This window comes from Ursus maritimus, unplaced genomic scaffold, assembly GCF_017311325.1.
Source record: "Ursus maritimus isolate PB19 unplaced genomic scaffold, ASM1731132v1 scaffold_20, whole genome shotgun sequence".
In the NCBI taxonomy this organism is placed as follows: domain Eukaryota; kingdom Metazoa; phylum Chordata; class Mammalia; order Carnivora; family Ursidae; genus Ursus; species Ursus maritimus.
Genome location: NW_024424453.1, coordinates 5934762 through 5959485, shown reverse-complemented (window position 1 = coordinate 5959485; position 24724 = coordinate 5934762). Strand labels below are relative to the sequence as shown.

General features: G+C 43.5%; 1 protein-coding gene and 1 non-coding gene across 5 annotated transcripts in view; one reads left to right on the top strand and one right to left on the bottom strand.

Annotated features, from left to right (window-relative positions):
* The window catches only part of SCHIP1 (schwannomin interacting protein 1), a 118412-nt gene that overhangs the window by 63462 nt on the left and 30226 nt on the right, over positions 1-24724 (top strand). Inside the window, exon 1 of one of the 4 annotated variants that reach the window (XM_008706660.2) lies at positions 1515-1603. The exons of 2 other annotated variants lie outside the window; for them this stretch is intronic. In XM_008706660.2, coding sequence (XP_008704882.1) covers positions 1574-1603 — 30 coding nt within the window. In that variant the 5' untranslated portion in view covers positions 1515-1573. Of the gene's footprint in view, positions 1-1514; positions 1604-14322; positions 14503-24724 lie in introns of those variants that run through there. One more of the 4 variants, XM_008706652.2, reaches the window with a different exon arrangement.
* On the bottom strand, positions 8072-8190 carry LOC121104302. The gene has a single exon (XR_005836601.1). It is a non-coding gene; the product is annotated as a 5S ribosomal RNA (ribosomal RNA).

Sequence of the window (24724 nt, the reverse complement as noted above, 5' to 3'; positions counted from 1 at the left end):
ATATTTCTAAAAATAGGCTTTTCTCTTTCCAAGCAACAGAGGAGTTGTTACAAAATTATTAATACATCACCGTATATTCCTAACGCAAATTCCCACCATTCCTTAACATAGGGCTTGATGCGAAAACTTGTCAAACATGTGGATTTCATTCCTCAGGCATAAAGTACTTGTTTTTCTCTGTCGGTAGCATAATAAAGACTGTGTGGTTAATAGCAAGAGATTTTGAGGAGGTGGATAGATAGATAGGTAAAAATTAATTAAGAATAATATCCCTATTGAATTTTTTTTAATTTGGTGGTTTAAATTCAGTCGAGTGTTTATTGAGTATCATTTTTGTGCTCAGGGCCATTTTATTAAGAAACAACAAAACAAATTGCCTATGGCAACTGAGCAATATAGATAAGGAAATTTTATTTTATTGTGTTTATTTTCTGAATTTTCTGTCATTAAATTAGCTTCAAGAATTTACAGAGCTGGTTGTTTCTTTCTATGTATCCTAAAACCCCAGAATGACCCTGTGAAACATTTCAGAAATCGTCCCCCTTTTCCCCCCCCAGAAACATGTATTTCCTTTAAGTACTATCTGCAAATCCAGAATTCTTTCCATTATGGGCTCTTAGGCAAAATGGTCTGTCTCTAGGATAGTATGTCCTTTATTGGGTGGGGTGTCTACATATTCAAGTCCTGGCATTGGATTATATGTATAGATAACCTTACTTTCAGAAAACCTTGCAATTTAGTTTCATTTTCATGACATGAACAAATTATACTGACTTCAATACCTTAATAAGCTCCCTCCCTAGAAAAATTTTAGGAATAATTATTTCATTCGATTTCTGTGTGACTTAAAAGACAGCTAAAAGCCAGAAGAAGGGGGGAATCAAAAGCATTACAAAATAACACCCTTTTAAGGAACGAAGACCCTCCTTTTAGTTATAAAGTTGACAAACACTTTAAAAACTCAACACGGGAAACATCCCTTCAGTGTCCACATTCAGAACGGATTGTTTTTCCTTTCGCATGTTAAAAGTTCTGAAATGATCCTTGAGGCCTCTTTTTTATAAGCACCATGCAAGCAGCATCTGTGGGCTGGAAGGATGATGCCGGAGGTTAGACATGTTCAACTGCAACATTGATCTGTGTCTGTCTCTCTCCCTCTCCCTCGCTGGCCTTTTTCCCTTTAATGAGGACTAGAATGTTTCCACATCGGTTAACTGCCTTCGTAAAGCACCAGAAGGTCACACCAGCCCCAGACTGATCCTTTTCTTTGTGCCTATAATATAATTGGCTGATTGTGCCAGCGATGAGCGCGCCCCCTCCCCCAGCCCCGTCCTAGCTCCATGTTTGTGAGCCTCACTGCTGGTTTCCGAGGAGAGCGGCTCGGCTCGCTGCGCGCTTCCCGGCGCGGGCAGGGCCACTGCGCAGGTTGATCAGCGAAACAGCATCCATTTTAATCTGCGGGGAGCCCCTGCCTTCCCAGGGCGTTCTCGCCGCCAGTGGATGCTCCGCGCTTTGCCTCTGCAGCCTCGCGGAGCCGTCCTGCTTTGGGGTCTGGGCCCTAGGATGCACTGAGATGGTACATCAGGAGAACTGTTCGTATCAGGTAAGATTTAGAGCCTGATTGTGAGGCCGGAATCCTTTGGGAAAGGAGGCCTTCCTCTTCCAAAGCAGCAGGTTGCCTCTTTCCGGATTTTCAAGGGATTTTGCCATCCTCCACTCCTGGCCTTCCTCGCATACAGTATCTGAATTGTAATTAGGTTTTCTGGGGGAGTAATGGGGCAGAAAACACTGCTTTCTTGGCCCTTAAAGCATATTGTGAAATCCACTGAGGTGATGTGTGCTTTGCACATTCTCTGTGTCTGTGCAAATAAGAGGAACTGCTGTAAACTGTAATTGAATTTAAGGGGCTTCACAGAGGGAAAAACCTGGTCAGAATCCACTCGGGTAACATTGCAAAACACGATTTTTGCTCATTGCATAGGATGTGAGTTGTTCTACATCCAGTTTTTAGGATTGCCTTTAAGGGAGTTATGTAAATAAGAAGTGTAATTGATGAGCTGAGAAATTTTCAAAAATCGGCCAGCATGCACTTGATGTTTAAAGTTGCACTTGTATGTCTTTCCAAACTTATTTTTACTAGCATGTTGTTTTTGGTGGTTGGTAAATAAGAATTAAGGTGCTGACATGCATAAAAAACTCCCCATGGAAAATTTTTTAGTATTACATGTTCATCTTTGTGCTAATTTGCTATGTGGAGTTTTGAATTAAACACTTAAACGATTTCAAAAGGCCAGTTCTAGAGTGTTAATAACTCCTTCCTGCAACTTGGACTGTGGAGGCAAGATTGAAAGCGTCCTCGTTGTAAGCAGACAACGAGAATGTTCTCAGGGTAATTGCTCTTTGCAGCAGCAGGCATGGCTAATCCAAGTCCAGGATGGTTACTATTGGGGGATTACTCGGCTGACCGAGTTCAGAAGCTCTAAGAGACCAATTCTTTAACTTAACAATGCCTCTTCCTTGTGTGAGGTGGGTTACCTGAGACAAGCAGGTGTTTCTCATTAGGTCAGATTTCCCAGAGGTAAACGTATGCAGGCAGAATTGTACATTGCACAAGGCTCAAGACAGTGGTTTGTCAGCTAAGTAAAGTGCGCCTATGAAATATATTTATCCACTTCTCTCTGCTTCAGGGTGGGAATTCTGTAATTACAGGCTTGTTTTATTGTATCTTCATTTCATAGTACATCTAGGTCCAGAGATCCTAAATATTGAGATTTGCGCTTCACAGGAATTCTTCCCATGAGAAAGGGAAGATGCTGAGGAAAAACCAAAACTTCCTTTATACACGATACAGAGTTTGAGAATGGGGAATGTCAAACATCTGTGCAGAGCCTAACCTATTTATGGTGTGGCTCAAGGTGACTAAATTACTGTAAAATTAAAATAATTTTTCTACTTTCTTTTCAGAGCAGCTATGTAATTAACTTCTGAAAGGCAAACTACTATAAGATTATTCCCTATACCTTTTCAATAAGTTGGTCATGAAGTCACTGGTTTTATAGGTCAAAAATTGGTCAGATATCAGCAATTTCATCTGAGGAGAAGGGATTTTGTTAGCTGACTGCTTCTGAAAGGAGACAAATTGATTTTATTTTTCATGAACTACAAACATATAACACTGTCATTGTGTGTTTAATAGTTTTGAAATATTTATTGCTTACTTTCACAATAAAATTAAGTGTATTAGGCAGATAATCATAGTCAGTAGATCCTGTATCTCCCTGGGGTTTTGGAGTAGAACCACCTTCGTGTGTATGTTTGAAACACCCTCCCTTTATTCATAAATCAGGAAAAACAAAAGCATTAACCGTGAAGCCAAGTCTTAATCTACTTAGAAACCTTAGGTTTAGAACCCACCTGGTGCTGCACGTGACTGGATTCAGAATGGGCAGTTTCTCTAAGTCCTTGGCTTGATGTTGTCATAGTCACTGGTGATATCAACAGTAGGATGGTTTTCAGAAACTTGCCCTTTTTTGGATGAAAGTTTATTTATTTGTTTTTAAGGATGAAAATATAGTGATTAAAGCAAATTCCTTAGGGTAGCATTTTTAGTGAGTAAGTAGAATTTATTTGTAGGACTGATTCCTTTCCTCCCATAAATGTATACCAAGGTTTCTTAATGGAGAGTCTGTGAATGGAGTTCTAGGGACCATTCCCCCAAAATTATATGCACGTTTTGGTGCATATGTCTGGGTGTATATTATTATTACTATCATTATCATCATCATCATCAGAGCATAATGGCCTCCTAACTGGTCCTGCTCTTACCCTCCTCCCGCCCCCCCACTGTAGTCTCATTTTCAACACAGTATCCAGAATGATCTGTTAAAACCTAAGTCAAAGCATGTCACTCATCTCAAAATTCTCCTCCTCAGAGTAAAAGCCCATATCCTCTCAGGTCCCTGGCCCTGAAGGCCTTGCATCAACTCACCCCTGATTCCTCTGGGACTTTCCACATTCCCGTTTCCTTTCACTCGCCTCCCACTATGCCAGCCTGGCCTTGAACTTGCTGTCCCTTCTGCTGGTGTGTGCTTCCCTCAGGTACTCCCATGTAAGGTAGCCAAATTTAGCAAATAATCTGCAGTGTTTGGAACATGTTTATACTAAAAAATCATTCTCCGTTTATCTGAAATTCAAATTTAACTTGGCATCCTGTATTTTTCCTGTCAGTAACTCTCACTTCCTTCAGGTTTTTACTGAAACGTCACCTCTTGGGGAGGCCTTCTCTGGACTTAACTGTCAATTTCCAACTCCCCAGTTCTACCCCAGTGTGTCTATTACACTCCCCTAATTTACTTTTATACCTGGCCTTCATCACCATCTATCAGACACATATTTTACATATTTGTCTATTTTCTGTCTCCCTTGCTTTATGTAAACTCCATGAGGGCAGGGGTGTTGATATTTATATCCATCTGCTTTCCCAGTGCTTAGAACAAACCCTCAGGTAATATGGATGGATAGGCCTACTATGTATACAATTGACTAAGAAAAAAGGCATTGTAAACATCCTGTAGCTTCGTGGTTTCTTATATTTCCATAGCCCCTGGGATGACTTTCCGTCTTCCTCTGTCCTCCCTCCCCGCCCCCCCCATACACATACACCATTAACCTGCACAGTTTTCATTGTCTGTGGGTCAGAATATCCCTTTGTTTCTTGTTAGTTTTCTCATCTCTGAAATGGGATTTTCCCTAGTTAACACCCTGGCGTGGTTCCTGCCCGAGGCCGCCTTTCTGCATGAATAAGTCAGTTACCGTGAATTAAGAGCCTCCTTCTTCTGATGCATAGGAGGGGCCCAGTGAAGATGGTAGAGCACCCGGGAAAACCACGTATCACTTCGTTTCCCGGTTATCTGTTGCTAAGGTATGGATGCATAATTGATTCACTGCTTTTCCAAGTAGATGATTATTTTAAAAAGAGAGTTTCTTTGCTACCAAGAGCTTGCAAAGCTCGGTGTGAATTGTTTGGATGCACTGGGCTTCGAACAAGTGAGCCCAAGGAGGGGTGCTCAGAGAGAAATTCTCAGGCAGGACTTTTTACGGCGGCTTCGTTTTGAAAGGTTCTCACGTTGTCATCACCCTCGTGTACTTCTCCCTCACAGGAGTTACATTAGCTGAGACGTTACTGAGGCATGTGTTGTCATTCTCAGTTGTAGCCGTGGTAAAAGATAGAGCTGTCGACCTCCATTTTCCAGTCTTGGGAGGAAGCCAATCTCTTCAGGAAAGAACCTTGCCCACAGCAGCTTCAGGCCTGGCAGCCTTCAAGAGGCCAAATTCTTCTAAATGGTCTCTGAGAGCAAGCTTTGAAATATTGTTAACTTGAAAGCACAAGTTTAGGTCAAAGGGTCCATTTTGCTTAAAAGCTCCTCAATATTTTCTCCTCTTTCCCTGCAATTGGTTTTTGGGATTAGTGTGTGTATAAAAACAATGACATGCTTTCATCCCTTTCTTTCCATCGCTTAAATTCCCCTATGACCTCAGATAGAGATCACACCCTCACATTCTTAGCCACTGTGGGAATGGAGACTTGAAAGAAAAAAAGGAAAATGGTATGTGAATGACTCTCATCTCTTTCCTCCCTTGGGAATTCATAAGGAGACGCTTCCTCAAACACACACCTGGTCTTGAGGAAGCACAGTAGAAATCTTTAATGTTCCCCATTTTCCTTAGGATACATTCCAGACCCCTTTGCGTGGCTCAAGGGCTAACTCTGATCTGAACCCCGGGCAGAAACAGTCCTCCCTCTAATCCCTGCTCTCCTGCCCCCATATTGCCATCAGTTCCTTGCTTTGCTGTGGTACCTCGGCCTAGAGTGGCTCCCACCCACACACCCTCTGCTTCTACCCTATTGCAGGTCGAGGCAGCTTTCGAGGTTCACATGCCACTTCCTTTGGGAAACTTCCCCTCTCTTCCCGCACTCAAAATTCCTCCTTCTCGGTGCACTTTGTTTTTGTTTCTAACAGAACCCATTTATAGCTGGTGACATATAAGCCTGTCTCCCCCACCAGACAACAGACTTCTTGAAACGAAGGACCTTGTTTTACTTCCCTACTGTACATGTGTGTTCAATAAATGTCTGTTGGATTGAATTGCATTTTCCACTTCTGGTTCTGTGCTGAGTCCCCAGGATCAGGGTCACCCATCGTGACACTAGAGGGAAGCTCAGATCTGTGCACGGTAACAGGGGATTGGTAAAGCTGACCACAGTACTCCTTGTATCTGGCTTGTGGACCTCTCGGACAGTTCCCAGCATTTCAAACATCCCATGTGCCAAAAAGGGAGATGTAGTGCAAAGAATAAAAAATTTTAAGAAAGAGAGAGAGACAGACATCCCAGCCTTCCCAGAGACAGTGCATTAAGAACGTACCTCTGTGCCTATTTCTCCTGTACCCAGAGTATTTTCCCAAGGCGAACCGCATGGTTTGTCCCCAAGCACTTTTTCAAAATACCTGTGGTTGGTTGAGGCAAGTGCTCATCCCCAAGCTGTCTTTCTTAATATATCGAATTTTGCAAAGTTTCGATGAATCTTTTTACCATATAGAGCAGTCGTTTTACTGCCTCTTGAAACATGAAATTTTTCTTGGGCAAAACATTTCAGTCCAATTGAAGTGTCATACCCAGCACATAAGATAAAAGATGCCCTGTATTGATCTCAAACAATAAAATTAGGGAGTATATCAATTTAAGTAGTACATCAAGATATTTTTTAAATTCTTGCTGGAGAAAGTAGTAAACATGCCAAGATTCTAGTGGGTTATTTAATAGTTAAAAAGGAAAGGAAATATATTCTATCCCTATTGACATCAGGCCAAGTGAGAGCTCATTTCCCAGTCCCTTCTTCCTGTGAACGAGAAAACAAGATATCAAATTTGAGTTCATTTAAGATTCTGCCCAGTTTAAGCCTGGTTTCTTCCATAGCTGGGAAGAAAAATATATTGACCCAACTAGAAAAGGGAATTTGAAAGCATTTTAGTGCACTGATACAGGTTTGTTTTTTTTTTTTAAGATTTTATTTATTTATTTGATAGAGAGCACAAGCAGCGGGAGTGGCAGGCAGAAGGAGAGGGAGAAGTAGACTCCTGATGGGGGCTCGATCCCGGGACCCTGGGATCATGATCTGAGCCAAAGGCAGACCCTTAACCCACTGAGCACCATACAGGATTTTAAACATAAGTTCAATGAAATAATGTTCTGTCTTAGTCTATAGATTTTTTTAATTGGAAAAAAGTTTTCCCATGGTTAATAGTGTTGAAGAATACTTCATCTTCATTACTGTGCCTGGTTGATGTATAATTGTGTTTTTCTGAAGAGGAGCTAACACATGCATCACCTTAATTTAATTAAGAAAATAATTCTGGATGTAAATTCATCTGTACTTGTTTTTAGCCAAGATATCTGAAAATCTAATTTATATGTTTTACCACAAAAGGAACACAGTGATAAGCACGCAGATGAAAAAAATCGTTTCAACAGGGTTTCATTATGGGCCTGGTCTGAAATAGAAATTTAGTACAACACATCATTCCTATTTAAAGTAGCACTTGGGGCTTCAAACACCATGATTCAGACTGCAAGTAATTTTAAGAAATAAATATGCAACACATTTCCAAGATGAAGATCTAGTATTTACTCTTGGAAAGGGGGTGCGACGAGGGATAGGAAGGAAATAGGAACATCTCTATGGTAAATATCAGTGCATGGATGATTTCTAGAGAGTAGAGACCCCCCCATTCACCCACAGGCACACACGCACACAATCTTGGGTAACTAATCACAGTTTCACATGCAGAAGCTCAACATTAAGAGAGCCATATCCCAGTTGAGCCATAGCCTATTATTTATTTTTTTAAAGATTTGTTTATTTATTTATTTATTTATTTGAGAGAGAGAGTGAGAGTACACAGAGGCAGAGGGAGAAGCAGGGAGCCTGACGTGGGACTCCATCCCAGGACCCTGGGATCATGACCTGAGCTGAAGGCAGACTCTTAACTGACTGAGCCACCCACACACCCCAAGCCTACAGCATCCGCTATTCCCAGGAGGTCTCCCATCCAAGTACTCACCAGGCCCGACCCTGCTTAGCTTCTGAGATCAGACGAGATCAGGTACATTCAGGGTGGTATGGCCATAGACCTATTTTTTATTTAATATCTTCTATACCAAGGGAAAATTTGAGATCTTGATATGGTTACTCTTCCCCATGCAGTATATAGAAGCATCAGGAACTACCAAACTTCCTGAAATAGTGAGTACTTTGACAAAAGTACTTGCATTCAGAAGGCAACATCAGAGAGGTTGTGATAATCAGCGTAAGAGAGCCATTAGTGGGGCAAGAATGCGAAGAACACAGAGACACGTACTGAGGGCACTACTACTGCTCCCCCTGGGAAGCTGTGCTGCGGCTGTCAGAGTGACTCAGTTGTGTTTCTTATCCTCAGGTGTTCAGTTGGGCAGAAAGATTTATGTCCTCCGTCTTTGATATGGGTAAATGTCTGGTACTCCGTCTGCTGCCAGCGCTTTCACCTCCTCCACCCCACACTCCCAGTGCCATTATTGAAATTTTCTGTAGCCTGCACCCAAAAGTCTATTTAAAAATTGCCTGCGGGAGAAAAAAATCGCCTTTGGGGGTGCCTGAGTGGCTCAGTCAGTGAAGTGTCTGACTCTTGATTTTGGCTCAGGTCATGATCTCAGGCTTGTGAGACTGAGCCCCATGTTGGGCTCCTCACTCAGAGGGGAGTCTGCTTGAGATTCTCCCTCTCCCCCTCCCCCTCCGCCACTTGCACACATGCGTTCTCTCCCTAAAATACATACATACATAAGGAAGGAAGGAAGGAAGGAAGGAAGGAAGGAAGGAAGGAAGGAAGGAAGGAAGGAAGGAAGGAAATTGCCTGCGTGTTTTCATAGGTTATCTAGCTACCTTAATGGAAAAGCAAAGCAAATTTAGGTAAACTTTGCACAGAAGAAAAAAATGGTTTATGTGAAAAGAGATTATAAATCAGACATCAGTTTGTAAAGCACATGGAATTTGGATGTTAAGCCTGAAGGGAAAGCAGTGGGATGCTGAAGGGTTAATCAGGATGAACTAGAGTTTCCATTTATGAATAGGAAAATCTTTTGACGGTGCGTACGTGATTTCCCAGTAACGCGGTCAGTGTTCTCAGAGTCGATCATTTCCACCACTGGCCGGTAATGATCATTTAAAAGCATTAGCTCACGTGACCAGTGCGTCTCACAGTTCAGATTATGGCCGTGACAGGAAACTGAAGCTCTCCGTACTAGTCCTTACATTTCAGGGCAGGGGGGTAAGAAGAGGCCCTCTCAAGCTCAGGGACTGTGAGGGTCTGTGTGTACATTTTCCAAAGGAAAGTGGTAGCATCTGGGCCCATGCTATGTCAGCACAGCTCATTTTAGAGAGGTCAGCAGTAGAGGAAAGAACCAGGGCAAATTATCTATAGGAAGGACGTGAGGGGCTGTTATCCCTTTGTCTGCATAGCTACTGCAAAACCACCAAACACTATACTCAGCTCAAGTCTTCAGGGTGGTCTTTTGTTTGTTTTTTCCTTTCCTCTACTCATTTGGACCTCTTGGAAGCAAAATCAATTACAGTGTTGATCCCAAGCCTCTAAAGTCAGGGTCTTGCCGCCATGCCTGGCAGTATAGTCCGAAATAAGAGGATAATAGCTTATAATGAACTTTTTTCCAAGGTCTAAAGCTGTGCTTCTGAAATGTAAGGAGCATTCAGAATTCTTAGACTCTTTTAAAAATGAAGTTTCTGATTCAGTAAGTCTGGGGTGGGACCTGAGAGCTTGCATTTCCAGTAAGCTCCCAGTAATACAAATGCTGTGTCGGAAGGACACACTTTGAGTAGCAAAACTCTCGACAACATCAAAGATCAGTCCCTGTGGTAGGAGAATGTTAGATATCTCAAGATGACACAAGCCATTCAGATAGCAGTGGTAAAGCTCCTTCTGGAAACGGTCTAAGCTATCAACCTGTCTATGCGCTGAGCACTCCTTTAGGTGGAGGGACAAAGGAAATTCTCCACTGGGGGCCGCCCTACAAGCTCTTGCAGCAGTGTTTCGGGGGATATGTTCTTTTTTTTTTTTTAATTAGAAATTATTCATTTTTTTATAATAATTTTTTATTATGTTAGTCACCATACAGTACATCTCTAGTTTTTGATGTAAAGTTCCATGATTCATTACTTGCATGTAACACCCAGGGCACCATGCAATACGTGCCCTCCTTACTACCCATCACCAGCCTATCCCATTTCTCCACCCCCCTCCCCTCTGAAGCCCTCAGTTTGTTTTCCAGAGTCCATAGTCTCCCATGGTTCATTCCCCCTTTTGTTTACCCCCTCCTTTCTTCTTCCCTTCCTTCTCCTACCTATCTTCCTACTTCTTATGTTCCATAAATGAGTGAAACCATATGATAATTGTCTTTCTCTTCTTGACTTATTTCGCTTAGCATTATCTCCTCCAGTCCCATCCATGTTGCTGCAAATGTTGAGAAATCGTTCTTTCTGATGACTGAGTAATATTCCATTGTATATATGGACCACGTCTTCTCAATCCAGTCATCTGTTGAAGAGCGTCTCGGTTCCTTTCACAATTTAGCTATTGTGGACATTGCTGCTATGAACATTGGGGTGCATATGGCCCTTCTCTTCACTACGTCTGTATCTTTGGGGTAAACACCTAGTAGTGCAATGGCTGGATCATAGGGTAGCTCAATTTTTAACTTTTTAAGGGACCTCCACACTGTTTCCCACAGTGGCTGTACCAACTTGCATTCCCACCAACGTGTAGGAGGGATCCCCTTTCACCACATCCTCTCCAACATTTGTTGTTTCCTGCCTTGTCAATTTTTGCCATTCTAACTGGCGTAAGGTGGTATCTCAAAGTGGTTTTGATTTGAATTTCCCTGATGGCTAATGATTTTAAACATTTTTTCATGTGTCTGTTAGCCATTTGTATGTCTTCATTGGAAAAGTGTCTGTTCATATCTTCTGCCCATTTTTTGATTTGATTATTTGTTTCCCGTGTATTGAGTTTGAGAAGTTCTTTGTAGATCTTGGATATTAATCTTTTATCTGTAGTGTCATTTGCAAATATCTTCTCCCATTCCGTGGGCTGCCTCTTGTTTTTTTGACTGTTTCTTGGCTGTGCAGAAGCTTTTTATCTTGATGAAGTCCCACAAGTTCGGGGGATATGTTCTATCACTTGTCTCTTTGTAGTTCTTATTAGAGAACCACTTATGACAATAAAAGGCATAGGGGTTAGAGGAAGGGAATGGTCTTTAGTACTTTCTTAGTACTGATCTTTGTTGCTATTGTTTGGCCTGGGAAATTTCCATCTTGGATTTTGAGGTGCCCTTCTCCAAGAGATGATATATTAATAGTGTATGTGTATATACATATATGTATGTATGTGGTCAATATATTATTAATGTATATATATTAACCTGAATACATATAGTTAACAGTGAGAGTTAAGTCATTTTAACTATATATATAAACCCACCCGGTTAAAATTAAAGTTAAAAGATGTTAGCAATTAGGCTTATAGTTTTGTGTATTTTACTCAGTCTTGTAAATCTCTAGATGTTTATGATTTCCTTTGTGCTAACTCTTGACTATAAATAGCTCAGTGGGCTAGGCTGCTAACCCAGTCAAGAGATTGAAATTCTTGAACCTGTGGTAGCCCCGCCCCTTCAACCCAACCAGACCCATTTTCACCTTTTGAACATATGTGATTCCCACAGAAGATTTCAGTTGAAAAGCACTAATGTGAACTATTAATGTTTCCTACTGTGGAGCATTTAGAGGAAACATTTTAAGTAACACATACATTTCTCCTCTCTTTGTGTATTTATTCAGCAGCTTTCACTGTCTGCTTAATGTGTGTAAGACGTTGTCTAGATGGTGTGGGGAAAGCAAGACAGATAAGGCAAAATCCCTGCCCCCTTAGAAAAAAAGCTTGCCACCGTAACAGCTGTTGGAAAGAAGCCACAGTGGCGCTAAAAACACTGTGGCAAATGAGAAAGGAAAATTCACTCTACAGCATGTTAGGTCATGACCAGCAGTGAAGGAGCTTTTATTTCATTTCTTGAAGCCTAATCGTCAGGGGATAGCCGTGATCGATGCTGGGTGTTCCAGATGTGCGATGTAGAAAACATTTCCGTACGTGATATTCTCTGTGCTTCCAGAATTCTCTCTGCACTGAGCTCTAATTTTTAAAAACTATGCTTGATTATTGTATCGTGTGCGGTGGTGTCTTACTGAGGCCAGCAGTGGAGGGTGGTCTAGCACCCCCGTGTAGACTGTGAGCCCCAGAAGTGGAGGCCCTAGGTTTCATTTCTGGCCTTACCATTGGCAAGCTGCCACGCCTTGGGCAAGTTCCTTAACCTCACCATGCTCTCTCGCTCAGCTCTAAAGTGCAGTGGATAATAATATCTACTCCAGAGGGTTACAGTGAGGACTAGAGACATATATAAGAGGCACCTGTGAAGTGCCTGGCACGGAAGCGAGCCCTCCACAAAGGGTGGCTATTGTTACTATGTTAACATATGTCGGATAATGTGATGCGTGCTTCCTTCCCCTTAACTAACGTCCTTTGGCAGGGATTTAATAGACCCAGGGTCCTTGAAAGTCAAACACTTCTACCCAAAGCCTTAGCTTCGGAGCATTCGTCAATGTTGGGAACGCCCATGCTGGGGCAACACTTGGTGGCCAGCATTGCCTCCCAGGCCTGGAAGGGGTTCTGCATGCACATAGTAGGACCCTTGTGTAGAGTGAGGGTCCTGGGGTCTGGAGGAGAGCAAGATAAGGGAGAGCTCTACTGGGAAGAAGCCCTGCCCAAATGCGAGTGTGGCCTCTGAGATACAACTTGTCATCATACCCTCTGGCAAATGTGTGAGTCGTTCTGTCAGAGCTGAGCTGGGGAGATGAGGGCGGGCTAAAGGCAGGATTTGGATTTGAGGCAGGGGCTGCACAGGACGTTATCTGCCGTAGAGACGTAGGGCCACAGTAAAGTACGTTAAGACACATTTATGCCACAAGCCTTCCACAAATTGAAATGTTGTTTTGGTTTTTTTTGTTTTTTAACTTGTGGAAAGAGACAACTGAATGGGAGCGTGTCAAGGCTATCTTGAATGGTGTTTTTACTTTAGAACTCTGGTCTTCACAGCATTGAGGTTGGTCAGGAATTCATACTGGAAAATGTATCGAGTAGGACATTTGCTGCTTTCTGTCCAAGTATGTTCGAGTATAAGATGGTTTGTTAAATGGGGGCTTGGCCTTTGGATTCTTCTTTGGCCCCTTTCTCCTGCAAACAGTAACATTTTTTAAAATAAATAGCCGTGTATTTTTAGCTGATGGTAGTAGTGATTTGGTAACGATGAGTGTGTGCTTGTGTGCGCTCCTGTCTGTCTGCTGCTTGTGGCAAAACACCCTCCAGCTGTGGGCCTTCTCCTCTGTATGTAAAGCCAGTAAAAAACCAAAAGCCATGGGAAAAGGGTGAAGAGAGCAGCAGAAAGGAACGTTCTCTTTTGTGAAAAAGCCTGCCACTGGCTGGAGTTTTTTTTCCCTACTGACTGGATTTTAAAGAAAAGTTGATGGATCTTTTTCTCTTGCCTATATGGATAGAACAAAGCACTGATCCTGAGGCAGAGGGGTCCTTCTCTGAGTTGGAAATGAATTTTATCCTTGTGCTCAGGCTACTACTAGAAGATGAGATTTTCACATCTGATTTTAAGAAATGATTGGTTATAGGAAAAAGGCGGGGGGCGGGGGCAAACATCTGTCTTACAGGTTAGCCTTTAAATTATACTGTTTTCATTTTGTCATGGGATACCCGGCTTTTAAAGTCACTACTGAAGTCTGGGAGGCTGGGGTTCTGCATCTATTTTTATCCCTCACACTACCCTGGTTCAGAATAAGGTTGCTGGTTTCCTCACAGGGCTCCAATCCACACTCAGCCCTGAACTGGGGAGTGGGGGAGTTAAATCAGCTTTCCCTTGATTGGGAGGAGGAAAGGTGCTAGGAAGAGGAATCCAGGCGGGATCCCTCGGGGGAAGGGGACAGTAGCTGGTGGGAAGGCTGGACATTCAACAAGCTGAGTGTCAGGGCAGAGCGAGCCTCAGAAACAGCAGCTGCCCCCGTGCCAGAGCTCAGGACAGAGCAGGGAGGCCGGGCAGGGCGGTGTCTCTGGGACAGAGCAGGGGCAAGGACATACACAACCAGGCACAGACTCGCAGCTGGCTCTCCATGTCAGCATGAGCAGTAACCAGGGTACTGGGCAACTGGCACAGCAGCCTATCAGAATTCATGGGAGGTTATTAAGTGAAATTGTAAAGAGTTAAAGGATGAATTTGGACAGTGATGGAATGGATGACATCATCAGTCAAGAATCTCCATTGGATATGGAGGGGAATTATAAAAAGGTAAGGCGGGGGAGAGCTCTTTTGTTTGTAAACAATCGGACCATTTTTCTAACTGGGAGAAAGAACACCCTTGAGGAGTGGCCAAATTCCACACTCGGTAGCCATTGCCATAATATATTCAGGAAAGCTAAATGCACAGAAGTGGAGGCTAAGTTGGGAGGGTTCTTCTTTCTGCTTTCCCCAGCTTGTATTCATTAATATAGTATAACCGTCACTGGAATACACATGTTGTTATTCTGAAACTGAAAAAACTCTATCATGCATTTAGTTGCTAGACAGTCTTTTTATGTAAAAGAATAATTTTAAAAATTTTTGACATTTGTTGATAGTTTACCTGTGCAGTAAATAATTACTAGAATGCTTAACCTGTCTTTTAAGTTTAACTTTTTTTAGCAATGAAAAATATAGTTTTACTAAGAGAAGGGGGGGTTTGAAAAATTGGTATAGTATCTGCTAATTTGTTTTGAAAGACAGTAAATATATTTTTGGAATGTTTTATCTGGTAATTGTTGGTAATAACAGGCCCAAGTAAAAATAGCTTTAGTTATATGGGTGAGGTCATGAAATTAAACTACAAGTATATGCTTGTCTGTCCACAGAAGGCTAAACCACACTACATCCTTTCCCCCTTATTATTTTCCACAAGTCAAGTGTAGGTCACAGCACATCACAGTGTGGAGAATAAAGGTCCTTCTATCATGGACCTGAAAAGTAAGACCTCTTTTCCTTCAGAGGTAAATCCTAGTTGATACCACCTCCTTGGAGAGTAAAACTTACTGCTCAATTTTTAATTTGATTAAATATGTCATTAACTTTTTTCCCCCAGAGTATATAGAAGTATATATTTTTCCCCCAAGAAATAGAAAGTTCTATCATGATAGTTTCTTACGTATAATAATGTAAAATATGGCATTTTATACACTAAGTTGTGTTTGAGTGTGGGGAATGGTTTAAGTACGTACTTCACTTCTTAGAGCAGTTCACAGTAGTTCATGCTCTTTTCTCCGGGACCCAAAGCTTACATGTGTAAAGAGGTTTCAGTGGCCTGCCATGTTGCCCTGTGCATTGTTCTTCCCGTGCGCTCCCCAAGAAGGGAACGAGTATCCAAGGTGATAAGTGTGCTGAATACTGAAACTCTGACACCTCTCAGCTGTCCCCTCCTGCCAGAAGCGGGCGTGCAAAGAGGCGTAGGACACTCAGCCGTCGGGGTGGGTCACTTACCCAGCCCTGAAGACAAGCGCACAGTTCTCAGACCGCCTCTGTTTGCAGTGCCAAAGGACTGCTCACGCTCAAACCTTTTCCCAGGTAGAAAAGTGTAGGTCAGTTTGCACTTAGGAAAAATGAAGGACACACCGTGGCTACTGCAGTAACTAACAACAGAGTAATGACCACTGTAGTTTTTCCCTCCTTGGAAACTGAGAGAGCCCACATGCCCGGAATGAGCAAGCGATGATACGCGGGCAACCTGATACAGCACTGACTAAAATGACAAACACGCGAGGCTCCAGTGGCTTTAAAACGTCATCAGCAACGAAACAGAGTTGCATTGTGCAGTGCCTTATCTGACCGAGGCAGGAGAATGCCTCCTGTGATTGCAGGAGAAACAGTATCTAATAGGGGAGCACAAAAGACCACTAGACGGAACCGGCTAGATGCGTAGGATCTGCAGAGATCAATCCGTATTTTTCTGGCCCCCAGACATGAGAGCCGTTCTCTTGTCATGTCAGCTTTTTAACTACTCTTCTTAAGCCAGGGACTTTCAAGCTAATGTACATGTTGGTCACTCTGAAGGCTTCATTATGCTAAAAAAAAAAAAAAAAAACCACCTTGATAATTTCATCATGAATTTCTGGTGAATCACGGCGACATATGTTTTCTTTAAAATATAAAGAATGAGAAAGCAGTTACCTACTATAAAAATCACTTTTCCTAATTCAAATCTTTCTTTTCTATGTTTTTTGCTCTAATGTTCTTGCTGTTTGGTTGACTGAGTAGAAAATTAAATTAGATGCTATAAAACTGGTCTGCAGGCTTTTGACATTGGATCCATCAGTAAAATGTTTTTGAACCCATACCTCTAATATATATCTATTCTATTCATAAATTATACGTATATACTACTATAAATATATATTTTATGTATAAAAGCTATAAACAAATAGATATTTTAAAATAAAATGTATATAAATATAATAGATTTTTTAAAAGATTTTATTTATCTGAGAAAGAGAGATCGATCGATCACGAGCAGGAGGGAGAGGTAGAGGGAGAAGCAGACTCCCCACTGAGCAGGGAGCCTGATGAGGGACTTGATCTCAGGACCCTGAGATTGTGACCTGAGCTGAAGGCAGAGGCTTAACCGACTGAGCCACCCAGGCGCCCAAATATAATAGTTTTAGTAATTTCTTCTTTTACCTCATGTCACTTTGAGGTCAGTTGTCAAAAACAGTTGGAAAATTGGTATACCCCTGCCTAGATACAATTTCCTACACCCGTCACACTAATAAATGCCACATGTGTCTAGGGATTATTTTACAAGGTTGTTTTAAAGTCAGGCAAACAGCCTTTGGGGGAAAGGTCACTTTCCGATGACTTAAATTAGATCCCACCTTGGCAAAGGAAGGAAGAGTATACGTCTGTTCCTATTCCTTGGGGGAGGGTCCTGATGGACAGAAAGATGTTTCATTAGGGACCTCCGGTTTATTCAGTAGTCATAGTGAAACAGATCTTAGTGTATAGGGAAGAAAGCCTGCACCATGGCACATTCTCAGGTGTGTACGTCCAGTCCGTTATTGTCCTGCTTTGCTCTGAGCAACCTCCCACCTTCTGGTAAAGACCCGCACAGCTGACTGTGCTCAGGACCACGGTGGCATGCAGCATGGGATCCGTGTGCCCATTCCTCAGCCGTCACTCCAAAGAGCCCCTCCATGACCCTGGCATTGCGTGTGAGGCCAGGATCGCAGAGGGGAGGCTGGGCTTTGCCTCGAGGAGCTTACTGTCCACGTGGAGAGACGCACCAGCAAATAAGCTGACAGGGAATTGACGCTGCCTAGAAGAATGTTCGGGTCCCGTGTGGACCTGGGAAACGTGCAGGCTTGCCGTCTCAGAACCCGGGTAAGATCCAGCTTACGCTGAGGGAGACCGAGAAAGGAAACGAGGAGAATTTCACAGAGAGAACTGGCCGCTGCTTTGTCCCAGAGCAGAGCAAACGCGCGGGTCTGCTCCCAGGCTACTCCCTGCAGAAGAAGGGGCTGCGCACAGGGCCGTGTGTGGCCAGAGGGTGGAAAAGCCAGCTTGCTCGCTTTGTTTCTCCGAGGTGCTGTCTCTAGTGCTGTGCATCCAATTATGGTGAAAGATTAGGGAGGAGCCCGTGAAAAAATTAAAAGGCTGGAAGGAACAATATTTAAAGTGAAGCCACAGCTGCGCCTCATGTTTTTTTTAAAAGGTGAATGGAAATGACTGCTTGAGATAAACTGCAATAAACAGGAACACAGAATGCCAGCTGCCGTTCCAGACAAGAGCTCTGCCCTCCCCACACAATTACGGAGGAAAAGCAGCGTCGACCTCCGTTAACCCTCACGTCTTCCTGCCTGTAAGGGCTGAATGCGCTTGAAGAACTCTGTTGAGTTACGGAGCCCTGGAGCCTAGCCTCACCTCGGCCACCTGGGGACAATCTTTTCAGCTTTCTGGGCCACGGTCTCCTTTTCTTTCAAGGGAGGAATTGGCCTGGTTGGTCTCAGATGCTATGAATGTGAAGCCTCTTGGCTCCTAGTCCGGGGTTCTTTCCATCCTGTCACCCTGTGGGCACACCTCTGTTAGGCAGCCTGGTCGGAGATGGGTTGTTTCAGGTAACTAGATTTTCCAGGTATATAGTGTGTGAGTTACCTGTGTGTGTGGGGGGGTATTTTTTGGAGATATAATTCATATACCATAAAATTGACCATTCCATAGTGTACATTTTGATGATTTTTAGTATATTCCTAAGGTTGTGTAAACCACTGCTAATTCCAGAACATTTTCATCACCCCCAAAAAAGAAGCCCTGTGCCCGTTAGCAGTTACTCCTAGTTCCCCCTTACCCCACAACCATTAATCTACTTTCTGTCTTCAAAGATTTGCCGGTTCTGGAAGTTTCTGGCTCTCTTTTATCCATTTCTGAACTCTTTCACCAGCTTACCCTACCCCTCCCTTTAATGTTAACAACAGCTACCATTGGATAAGTTTCTCTCTGGGCCAGGCATTGTGCCAGGTCCTTTCTGAATAGTATTTCATTTAATCCTTAAAACAACCTATAAGATAGGCATTACTATCCCTTTTTTCAGGAAAAGAAACAGGCTTAAAGTGTTTCTATAATTTGCACCTGTAAGCATCAGATTCAAGATGTTAACTTGGGTCCTCTTGACCCCAGATCCCCTGAACTTCCTGCCTCCTTTCTGGTCATGCCTGTGTCCGATTCTCCTAGATCCTAAGTCCACCCCGACAGGGGAAATTGAGGACAATCAGCTTCCTGGAAGTTGATGGAGGTTGGGCTGTTTCATAACCATGCAATGGGTGTTTTGAACTGTTGTGTTCTCACTGTGATACTGAATGGCATTGGTGATTTTAGAGACTTCTGAAATGTCACCTGCTAGAAAGAGTTCCCAGACAACACTGCCCTGTGTTAAAAAGTAGTCTCTGTAGCCAATCATATGAGAACCAGAAAGAGCTCAAGATGCTCCCAGCAGGGGCGCCTGGGTGGCTCAGTCGGCGAAGCGTCTGCCTTCAGCTCAGGTCATGCCTCCAGAGTGCTGGGATCGAACCCAAGCCCTACATTGGCCCCTGCTCAGTGGGGAGTGTGTTTCTCCTTCTGCCCCTCCTCCCGCTCATGCGTGCGTGAGCTCTCTGCAAATAAATGAATAAAATCTTAAAAAACAAAAACAAGATGCTCCCAGCAGTTTCTGTCTGGAATATGCTGCTCATAGGTGAGGAAAACTTCAGTTTCCAACTGTATCCCCTCAGGACTTCATGCTGAAACACTTCCATTACATAGTCATCTCTGTGGATTGCCCCTGGGGCTCCTTCACCTTCACCAGAGTTCCCATTCAGCCAGTAATTGGCTACTGAACTTCAGCCCTAGGTGTTAGGTGTCTTCGCTCTGGTCCTTAGCAATTAAGAGTGTTCAGGGACTGCTAGGGACTCTGCACAACAGCACTTGTGTCCGCGGCTTCTATTTATATCTCCTCCCTGTAGCAGGAGGAGAAGGAATGCAGTCAATAGGCAAAACTAACCTCGGGGTGAACTAATTGTAGACAAAGATCTCTATCGTCTGGACTGGCACCCCCACACTATGTCGGCAGATCTCTGAAATAGGTTTCAGAAGACCCTGGGCCCTACAGTCGTTCCCCTTGGGTGGCCATCCTGGACTTTAGGTCTCCAGGGCCAGCTCTCTCATGAGTAGTGGTGCTTAGCAAGCCAAACCCAGGCCTCAGCATTGCCCAACAGCCCAGCCTGACATCTAGTCCGGAGGACTTGTTGAGGCGGATCAGTGCAAGGGTGCAAAGATAAGAGACTTCAACAGCACTTCGGGAAATCTTTCTGGACTGATGAGTGTGTCTCCGATGGATAACATCAGAAATATAAATGGGAAAGAAAACATCCAGAAAGTGTCCATTCAGTGATACAATGGAAAGATACCAGGTTGTTTAGCCTCTGTTTCCACTAATAATTGAGGTCTTCCCAGGGGATAAAATAAGATGCAAAAACTTGAAAGAACCTGCACCAGTGTAAGTATTTAGGCACCTGACATCCTAAAATGTACAATTTATCTTCTCATAGAATGATGTTTTCATATTTGGATCTTGTGGCAAACCCATGGTGATTTCAGTAGGAAAATAACTAGTATCAGTATACGTGGGTTTTCTTTTTGGTGTTTTTGTTTTTAAGAAAATTAATACAATTTGCCTAATGAACAAATAAGTTCTGTACTTCTGGTCCCCAGTGTTTAAAAGCCTCAGACTCCTCCGCACTGGAATGCTGCCTATAACTGTTAGAGTAAAGCTGTCTTCCTTATGAGCTGAGGAGAGAAATAAGAGTGACTTCTGTTTTCCTAAAGGAAGAGTGCTTTTCCATGGGGAGCTCCCAAATCCCAGTTGCATTCCCTGACGGATGCTGCTAATGGTGATGATGCCGATCTCACTAGGCAATAGATAGCACTGAAGCCAGGGGCTCATTAATTGCTTCAAAACAGGCATCCTGGCCAGGCCCGGCGGCTGCAGATGAAATCCGCCTGGATCTGGAGTCTGGACATGCGCGTGGAACAGCTGTGTGCGCGGTTAGAGAAGAACCCACTCTGTGTTCTGTCTAGCTACTTGATCTCTTCAATTGCTTAAAGCCAGTGTTTTGAAAGTATCAGAACCAGCAGCATCTGGGAACTTGTTAAAAAATGCATTTTCTCAGCTGCACCGCAGACCTTCTGTGTCTTTACAAGCCCTCCAGGTGACTCTCATGCCTAATCAAGTTTGAGAACTACCAGTTTCGAGAAATTTGTGACAGAGAGAGGGCCGCTTTGTATGTGTGCCCACCTGTGCAGTTCTCCACTTCGCATACCAGTGTTCCAGCAACCTCCTGGCATCCTGAGTTTCTTTACGAGCCATGGGGGACCAGGGTATTCATCACCTTCTGCAATAATGCAGCCCCCCAGCCCCCGTTCTTAGGAAGTTTTTTCTCAGCGGTGATTCCCATGCACCCTGAAGTGTGAGAAGCCCTGACTAGGCAGCAGTTGAGCAGTGCAGAAAGGAGGATGGCAGAAGGGGGATCTTCCAGGATTAGAAGTGAATTCAGTACTGAGGTTAGCATTACACAGCAAGCATATCCAGGGCCACCTGGGTGGCTCAGTGGCTTAAGCATCTGCCTTCGGCTCAGGTCACGATCTCAGGGACCTGGGATCGAGTCCTGCCTGCTCCCTGCTCAGCGGAGAGCCTGCTTCTCTCTCTCCCTCTGCCCCTTCTCCCCAATCGTGCGCACTTTCTCTCTCAAATAAACAAATAAAATCTTAAAAAACAAACAAACAAGCACATCCAATAACAAAAGGTTATTTCTGTTCCCTTGGTGAACAAGTAAAAGTAAGAACCAAGTGGAACTGGGGAGGAGGGGAAAATCAATCCAGGGCGAAGATGGAAGACAGGAAATTGGGGAGAAACCATTTTCTTTCTCCTAGTCCCACAACTGAGTCCCGTCCCGGCCAGATGATTGCTGCTCCCAAGCTCACATCTGCCTTTATTCCCACAGACTGCGGTGCTGTTCACATCAGTCGGGTCCTCTGATTTTCTAGACCAAACTTCTTTAAACGTCTTCCTCCTTTAGGGAGTTAAGGAACTCCTTCTTCCTTTTCATCAGACAGGCCGTTTCCGGCTACGTGGGTTTGCTCATCTGCACAGGAGTCAGAAGGAAGCAGCTGTTTGCAGTGTCCTGAGTACCAGCTGGGTTTAGGGTTAGGATGTTATTTCCCAAAGCGTGTTCCTGAGAGGCCTGGTGGCCCCACAGCTACCCCCACAAAAATACAGTGTGTCAAATAAATTTTAGGAATGCACAGGATACCCCCAATCTTTCATTTACAAATATACATGCAGGTTAGCATGCGAAAGACTAGGTGGCCCCCGCTTCAGAGAATGGGGGCACCACGAGGCTTCTGGCAAGGTGAACGGGGCCAGAGGAGTGAAAGCAAGGCCAGAGGCGGAGACTTAGGAATGGCATCCATGTGTAAGAGACAGGCACCACCCCATCCTGAAGAAAGCGTGGAAAGGACTTGGGGACATACCAGATTTGGAGAGGGACAATATCTACTCAAGCAGAACATTTTGCTTTTTCTTTTACCGAACACCCTTCTTTGTCCTTACCAGGCTGGGGTAATGGCAGCCGAGCAGTGGCACAGCGGGAAGGGCTGAGCATCGGCGTTTGGGGGCTGAAAGTACTCAGTGGTCTGTGTTCTGAGATCGGGGCTCACGTGGTGCCCTCAGAAGCCATTGTGAGTCTTATCTGCCCGCGCACAGGGGGTGGCAGTAGGGAATTGGGCCACAGGCGAGGACAAAAACTCACTGGCTGTGGCTGGACAATGGAGAATTTCTAAGCACATTTTTACTCTCCTCTTGGTCTGGAATAGGCTTTCTGTCTCACAGTGATGAGCCACTATTCCTCAGTTGCCCGTTTGCTTTTTGCGAGCAGTTACCCATTTTCCATGTTTTCCTTTTGTAATAAGAGGGTAGTTCCCAAGGCCATTTTAGGAGTGGACATGGCTCCTTAGCCCAGCCACAGTGTAGTTTTGAGTCAGCCTCGTCCTTTTTCTGTATGCTTCCCTGTTCCTCACACTGAGGCACATTTGGGTTTCGGGAGGTTGGAGGACGTAATTGCCCTGCAGGTATAATTCCTTAGAGAACAAAAGAATTTTGAAACTACTCCACCCCCACCCCCACACATACCCTACACATACGGGCAACTGAAAGGAAAATCATTCCAATTGTTGGATTTTAAGAGAAAAAATGTTTTCGTAGTCAGTTGAATCATAGTTACTTGAAATGTTAGGAATGGCATTTGTTCCAAAAGGAAGATTAAGCAGTGGTATCAAGGAGAGTGGCTCTGAGGAGAAGGTATTTGTTCTGTAAATATTTGCAGTTATGGTTGGGCCTTGGTGTGTGTGTTTTCTCCTTTTCTGAAACACATCACACCCATTTCTGGAAAGAAGTAGATCCGTAACTCTTTTTTTTTTTTTTAAAGATTTTATTTATTTATTTGACAGAGACAGAGACAGCCAGCGAGAGAGGGAACACAAGCAGGAGGAGTGGGAGAGGAAGAAGCAGGCTCATAGCGGAGGAGCCCGATGTGGGGCTCGATCCCATAACACCGGGATCAAGCCCTGAGCCGAAGGCAGACGCTTAACCGCTGTGCCACCCAGGCGCCCCTAGATCCGTAACTCTTAAGTCCCACATCATATCTCCAACACGACACCAACCATGATTTGCCTGGACACCTCACTCATCAGTGTGGAAGGGCAGAAAGATCCAGCACCAGAAAGATGGACTTGAATCCTAGGTCTTCTAACAGGAGGGTAACCTTCCTTCACCCTCCAGTCCCTCATCTTCAAAGCAGGAATTGTTGGAGCATTAACCCTAATAGCTACCGCTTATCACACATTTACATTACCACCAGTGCAGCTAAGCAATTTCCATAAATTTCCTCATTTTCCTCCCAGCATCCAGTGAGATCCTTTACCTCTGGACTGGGAAGGGCTTTCTAAGCACAAAGCTGTCAACCACACTTCAAAGAAAGCAAGCTATTGACTTAACTACATTAACACTTAGGTTTAAACTCAAAAGGACTAATATGCTTAATATAAAAATTTCAAAACTTCACATCTTTATAGGAAAATAAGCAAAGCTAGAAGTAATTCAGAGAAAAGCAAGCACAGTAACTAAAAAAATCTAAATATTTAATATCATTGGTAATCAAAGAAATTAACATAAAAATACCACTTTTTGCCTATCAAATTAAAAACAACAGCATTTTTTTTTTTTTTCAGTGAAAATACTCAGGGGCGCTTGGGTGGCTTGGTCGGTTAAGTGTCTGCCTTCGGCTCAGGTCATGATCTCAGGGTCCTGGGATCGAGTCCTGCATCGGGCTCCCTGCTTAGCGGGAGCAGGGACCCGGCTTCTTCCTCTGCCGGCTGCTCCCCCTTGCTTGTCTATCCCGGTCTCTCTCTCGTCTCTCTGATAAATAAATAAAATCTCAAAAAGAAAAAGAAAGAAAGAAAGAAAATACTCAGCCAGGATGTAGTGAAAGCCACACCCTTTTACGTTGCTGGTGGGCATGTAAATTGGAACAGCTTTTCTCTAGAGCAATGTGACAAAATGGTCAAGTCTCAACAAAGGTTCACACTCAGTTGATCTGGTAATTCCACTTCCAGGAACTTATCCTGAGGATATAATCAGACACGTGGGCAGGGATTTATGTAAAAATGCTAACTTCTGTGTTATTTTTCATTGGATACAACCCAAATGACTAACAATAGAAGATAACACCATGGGATAGAATGATATACAACCATGAAAAATTGATTTTAAAGAGTATTAAATGATATGAGGGAAATTTTCAAAATGAATAAACAACATGATCCCAATTTTATAAAAAGGAAAAAATACATACATAAGCCAAAAAGCTAAAAAGAACTGTCCCCCAAAACCCAAAATGTTAAC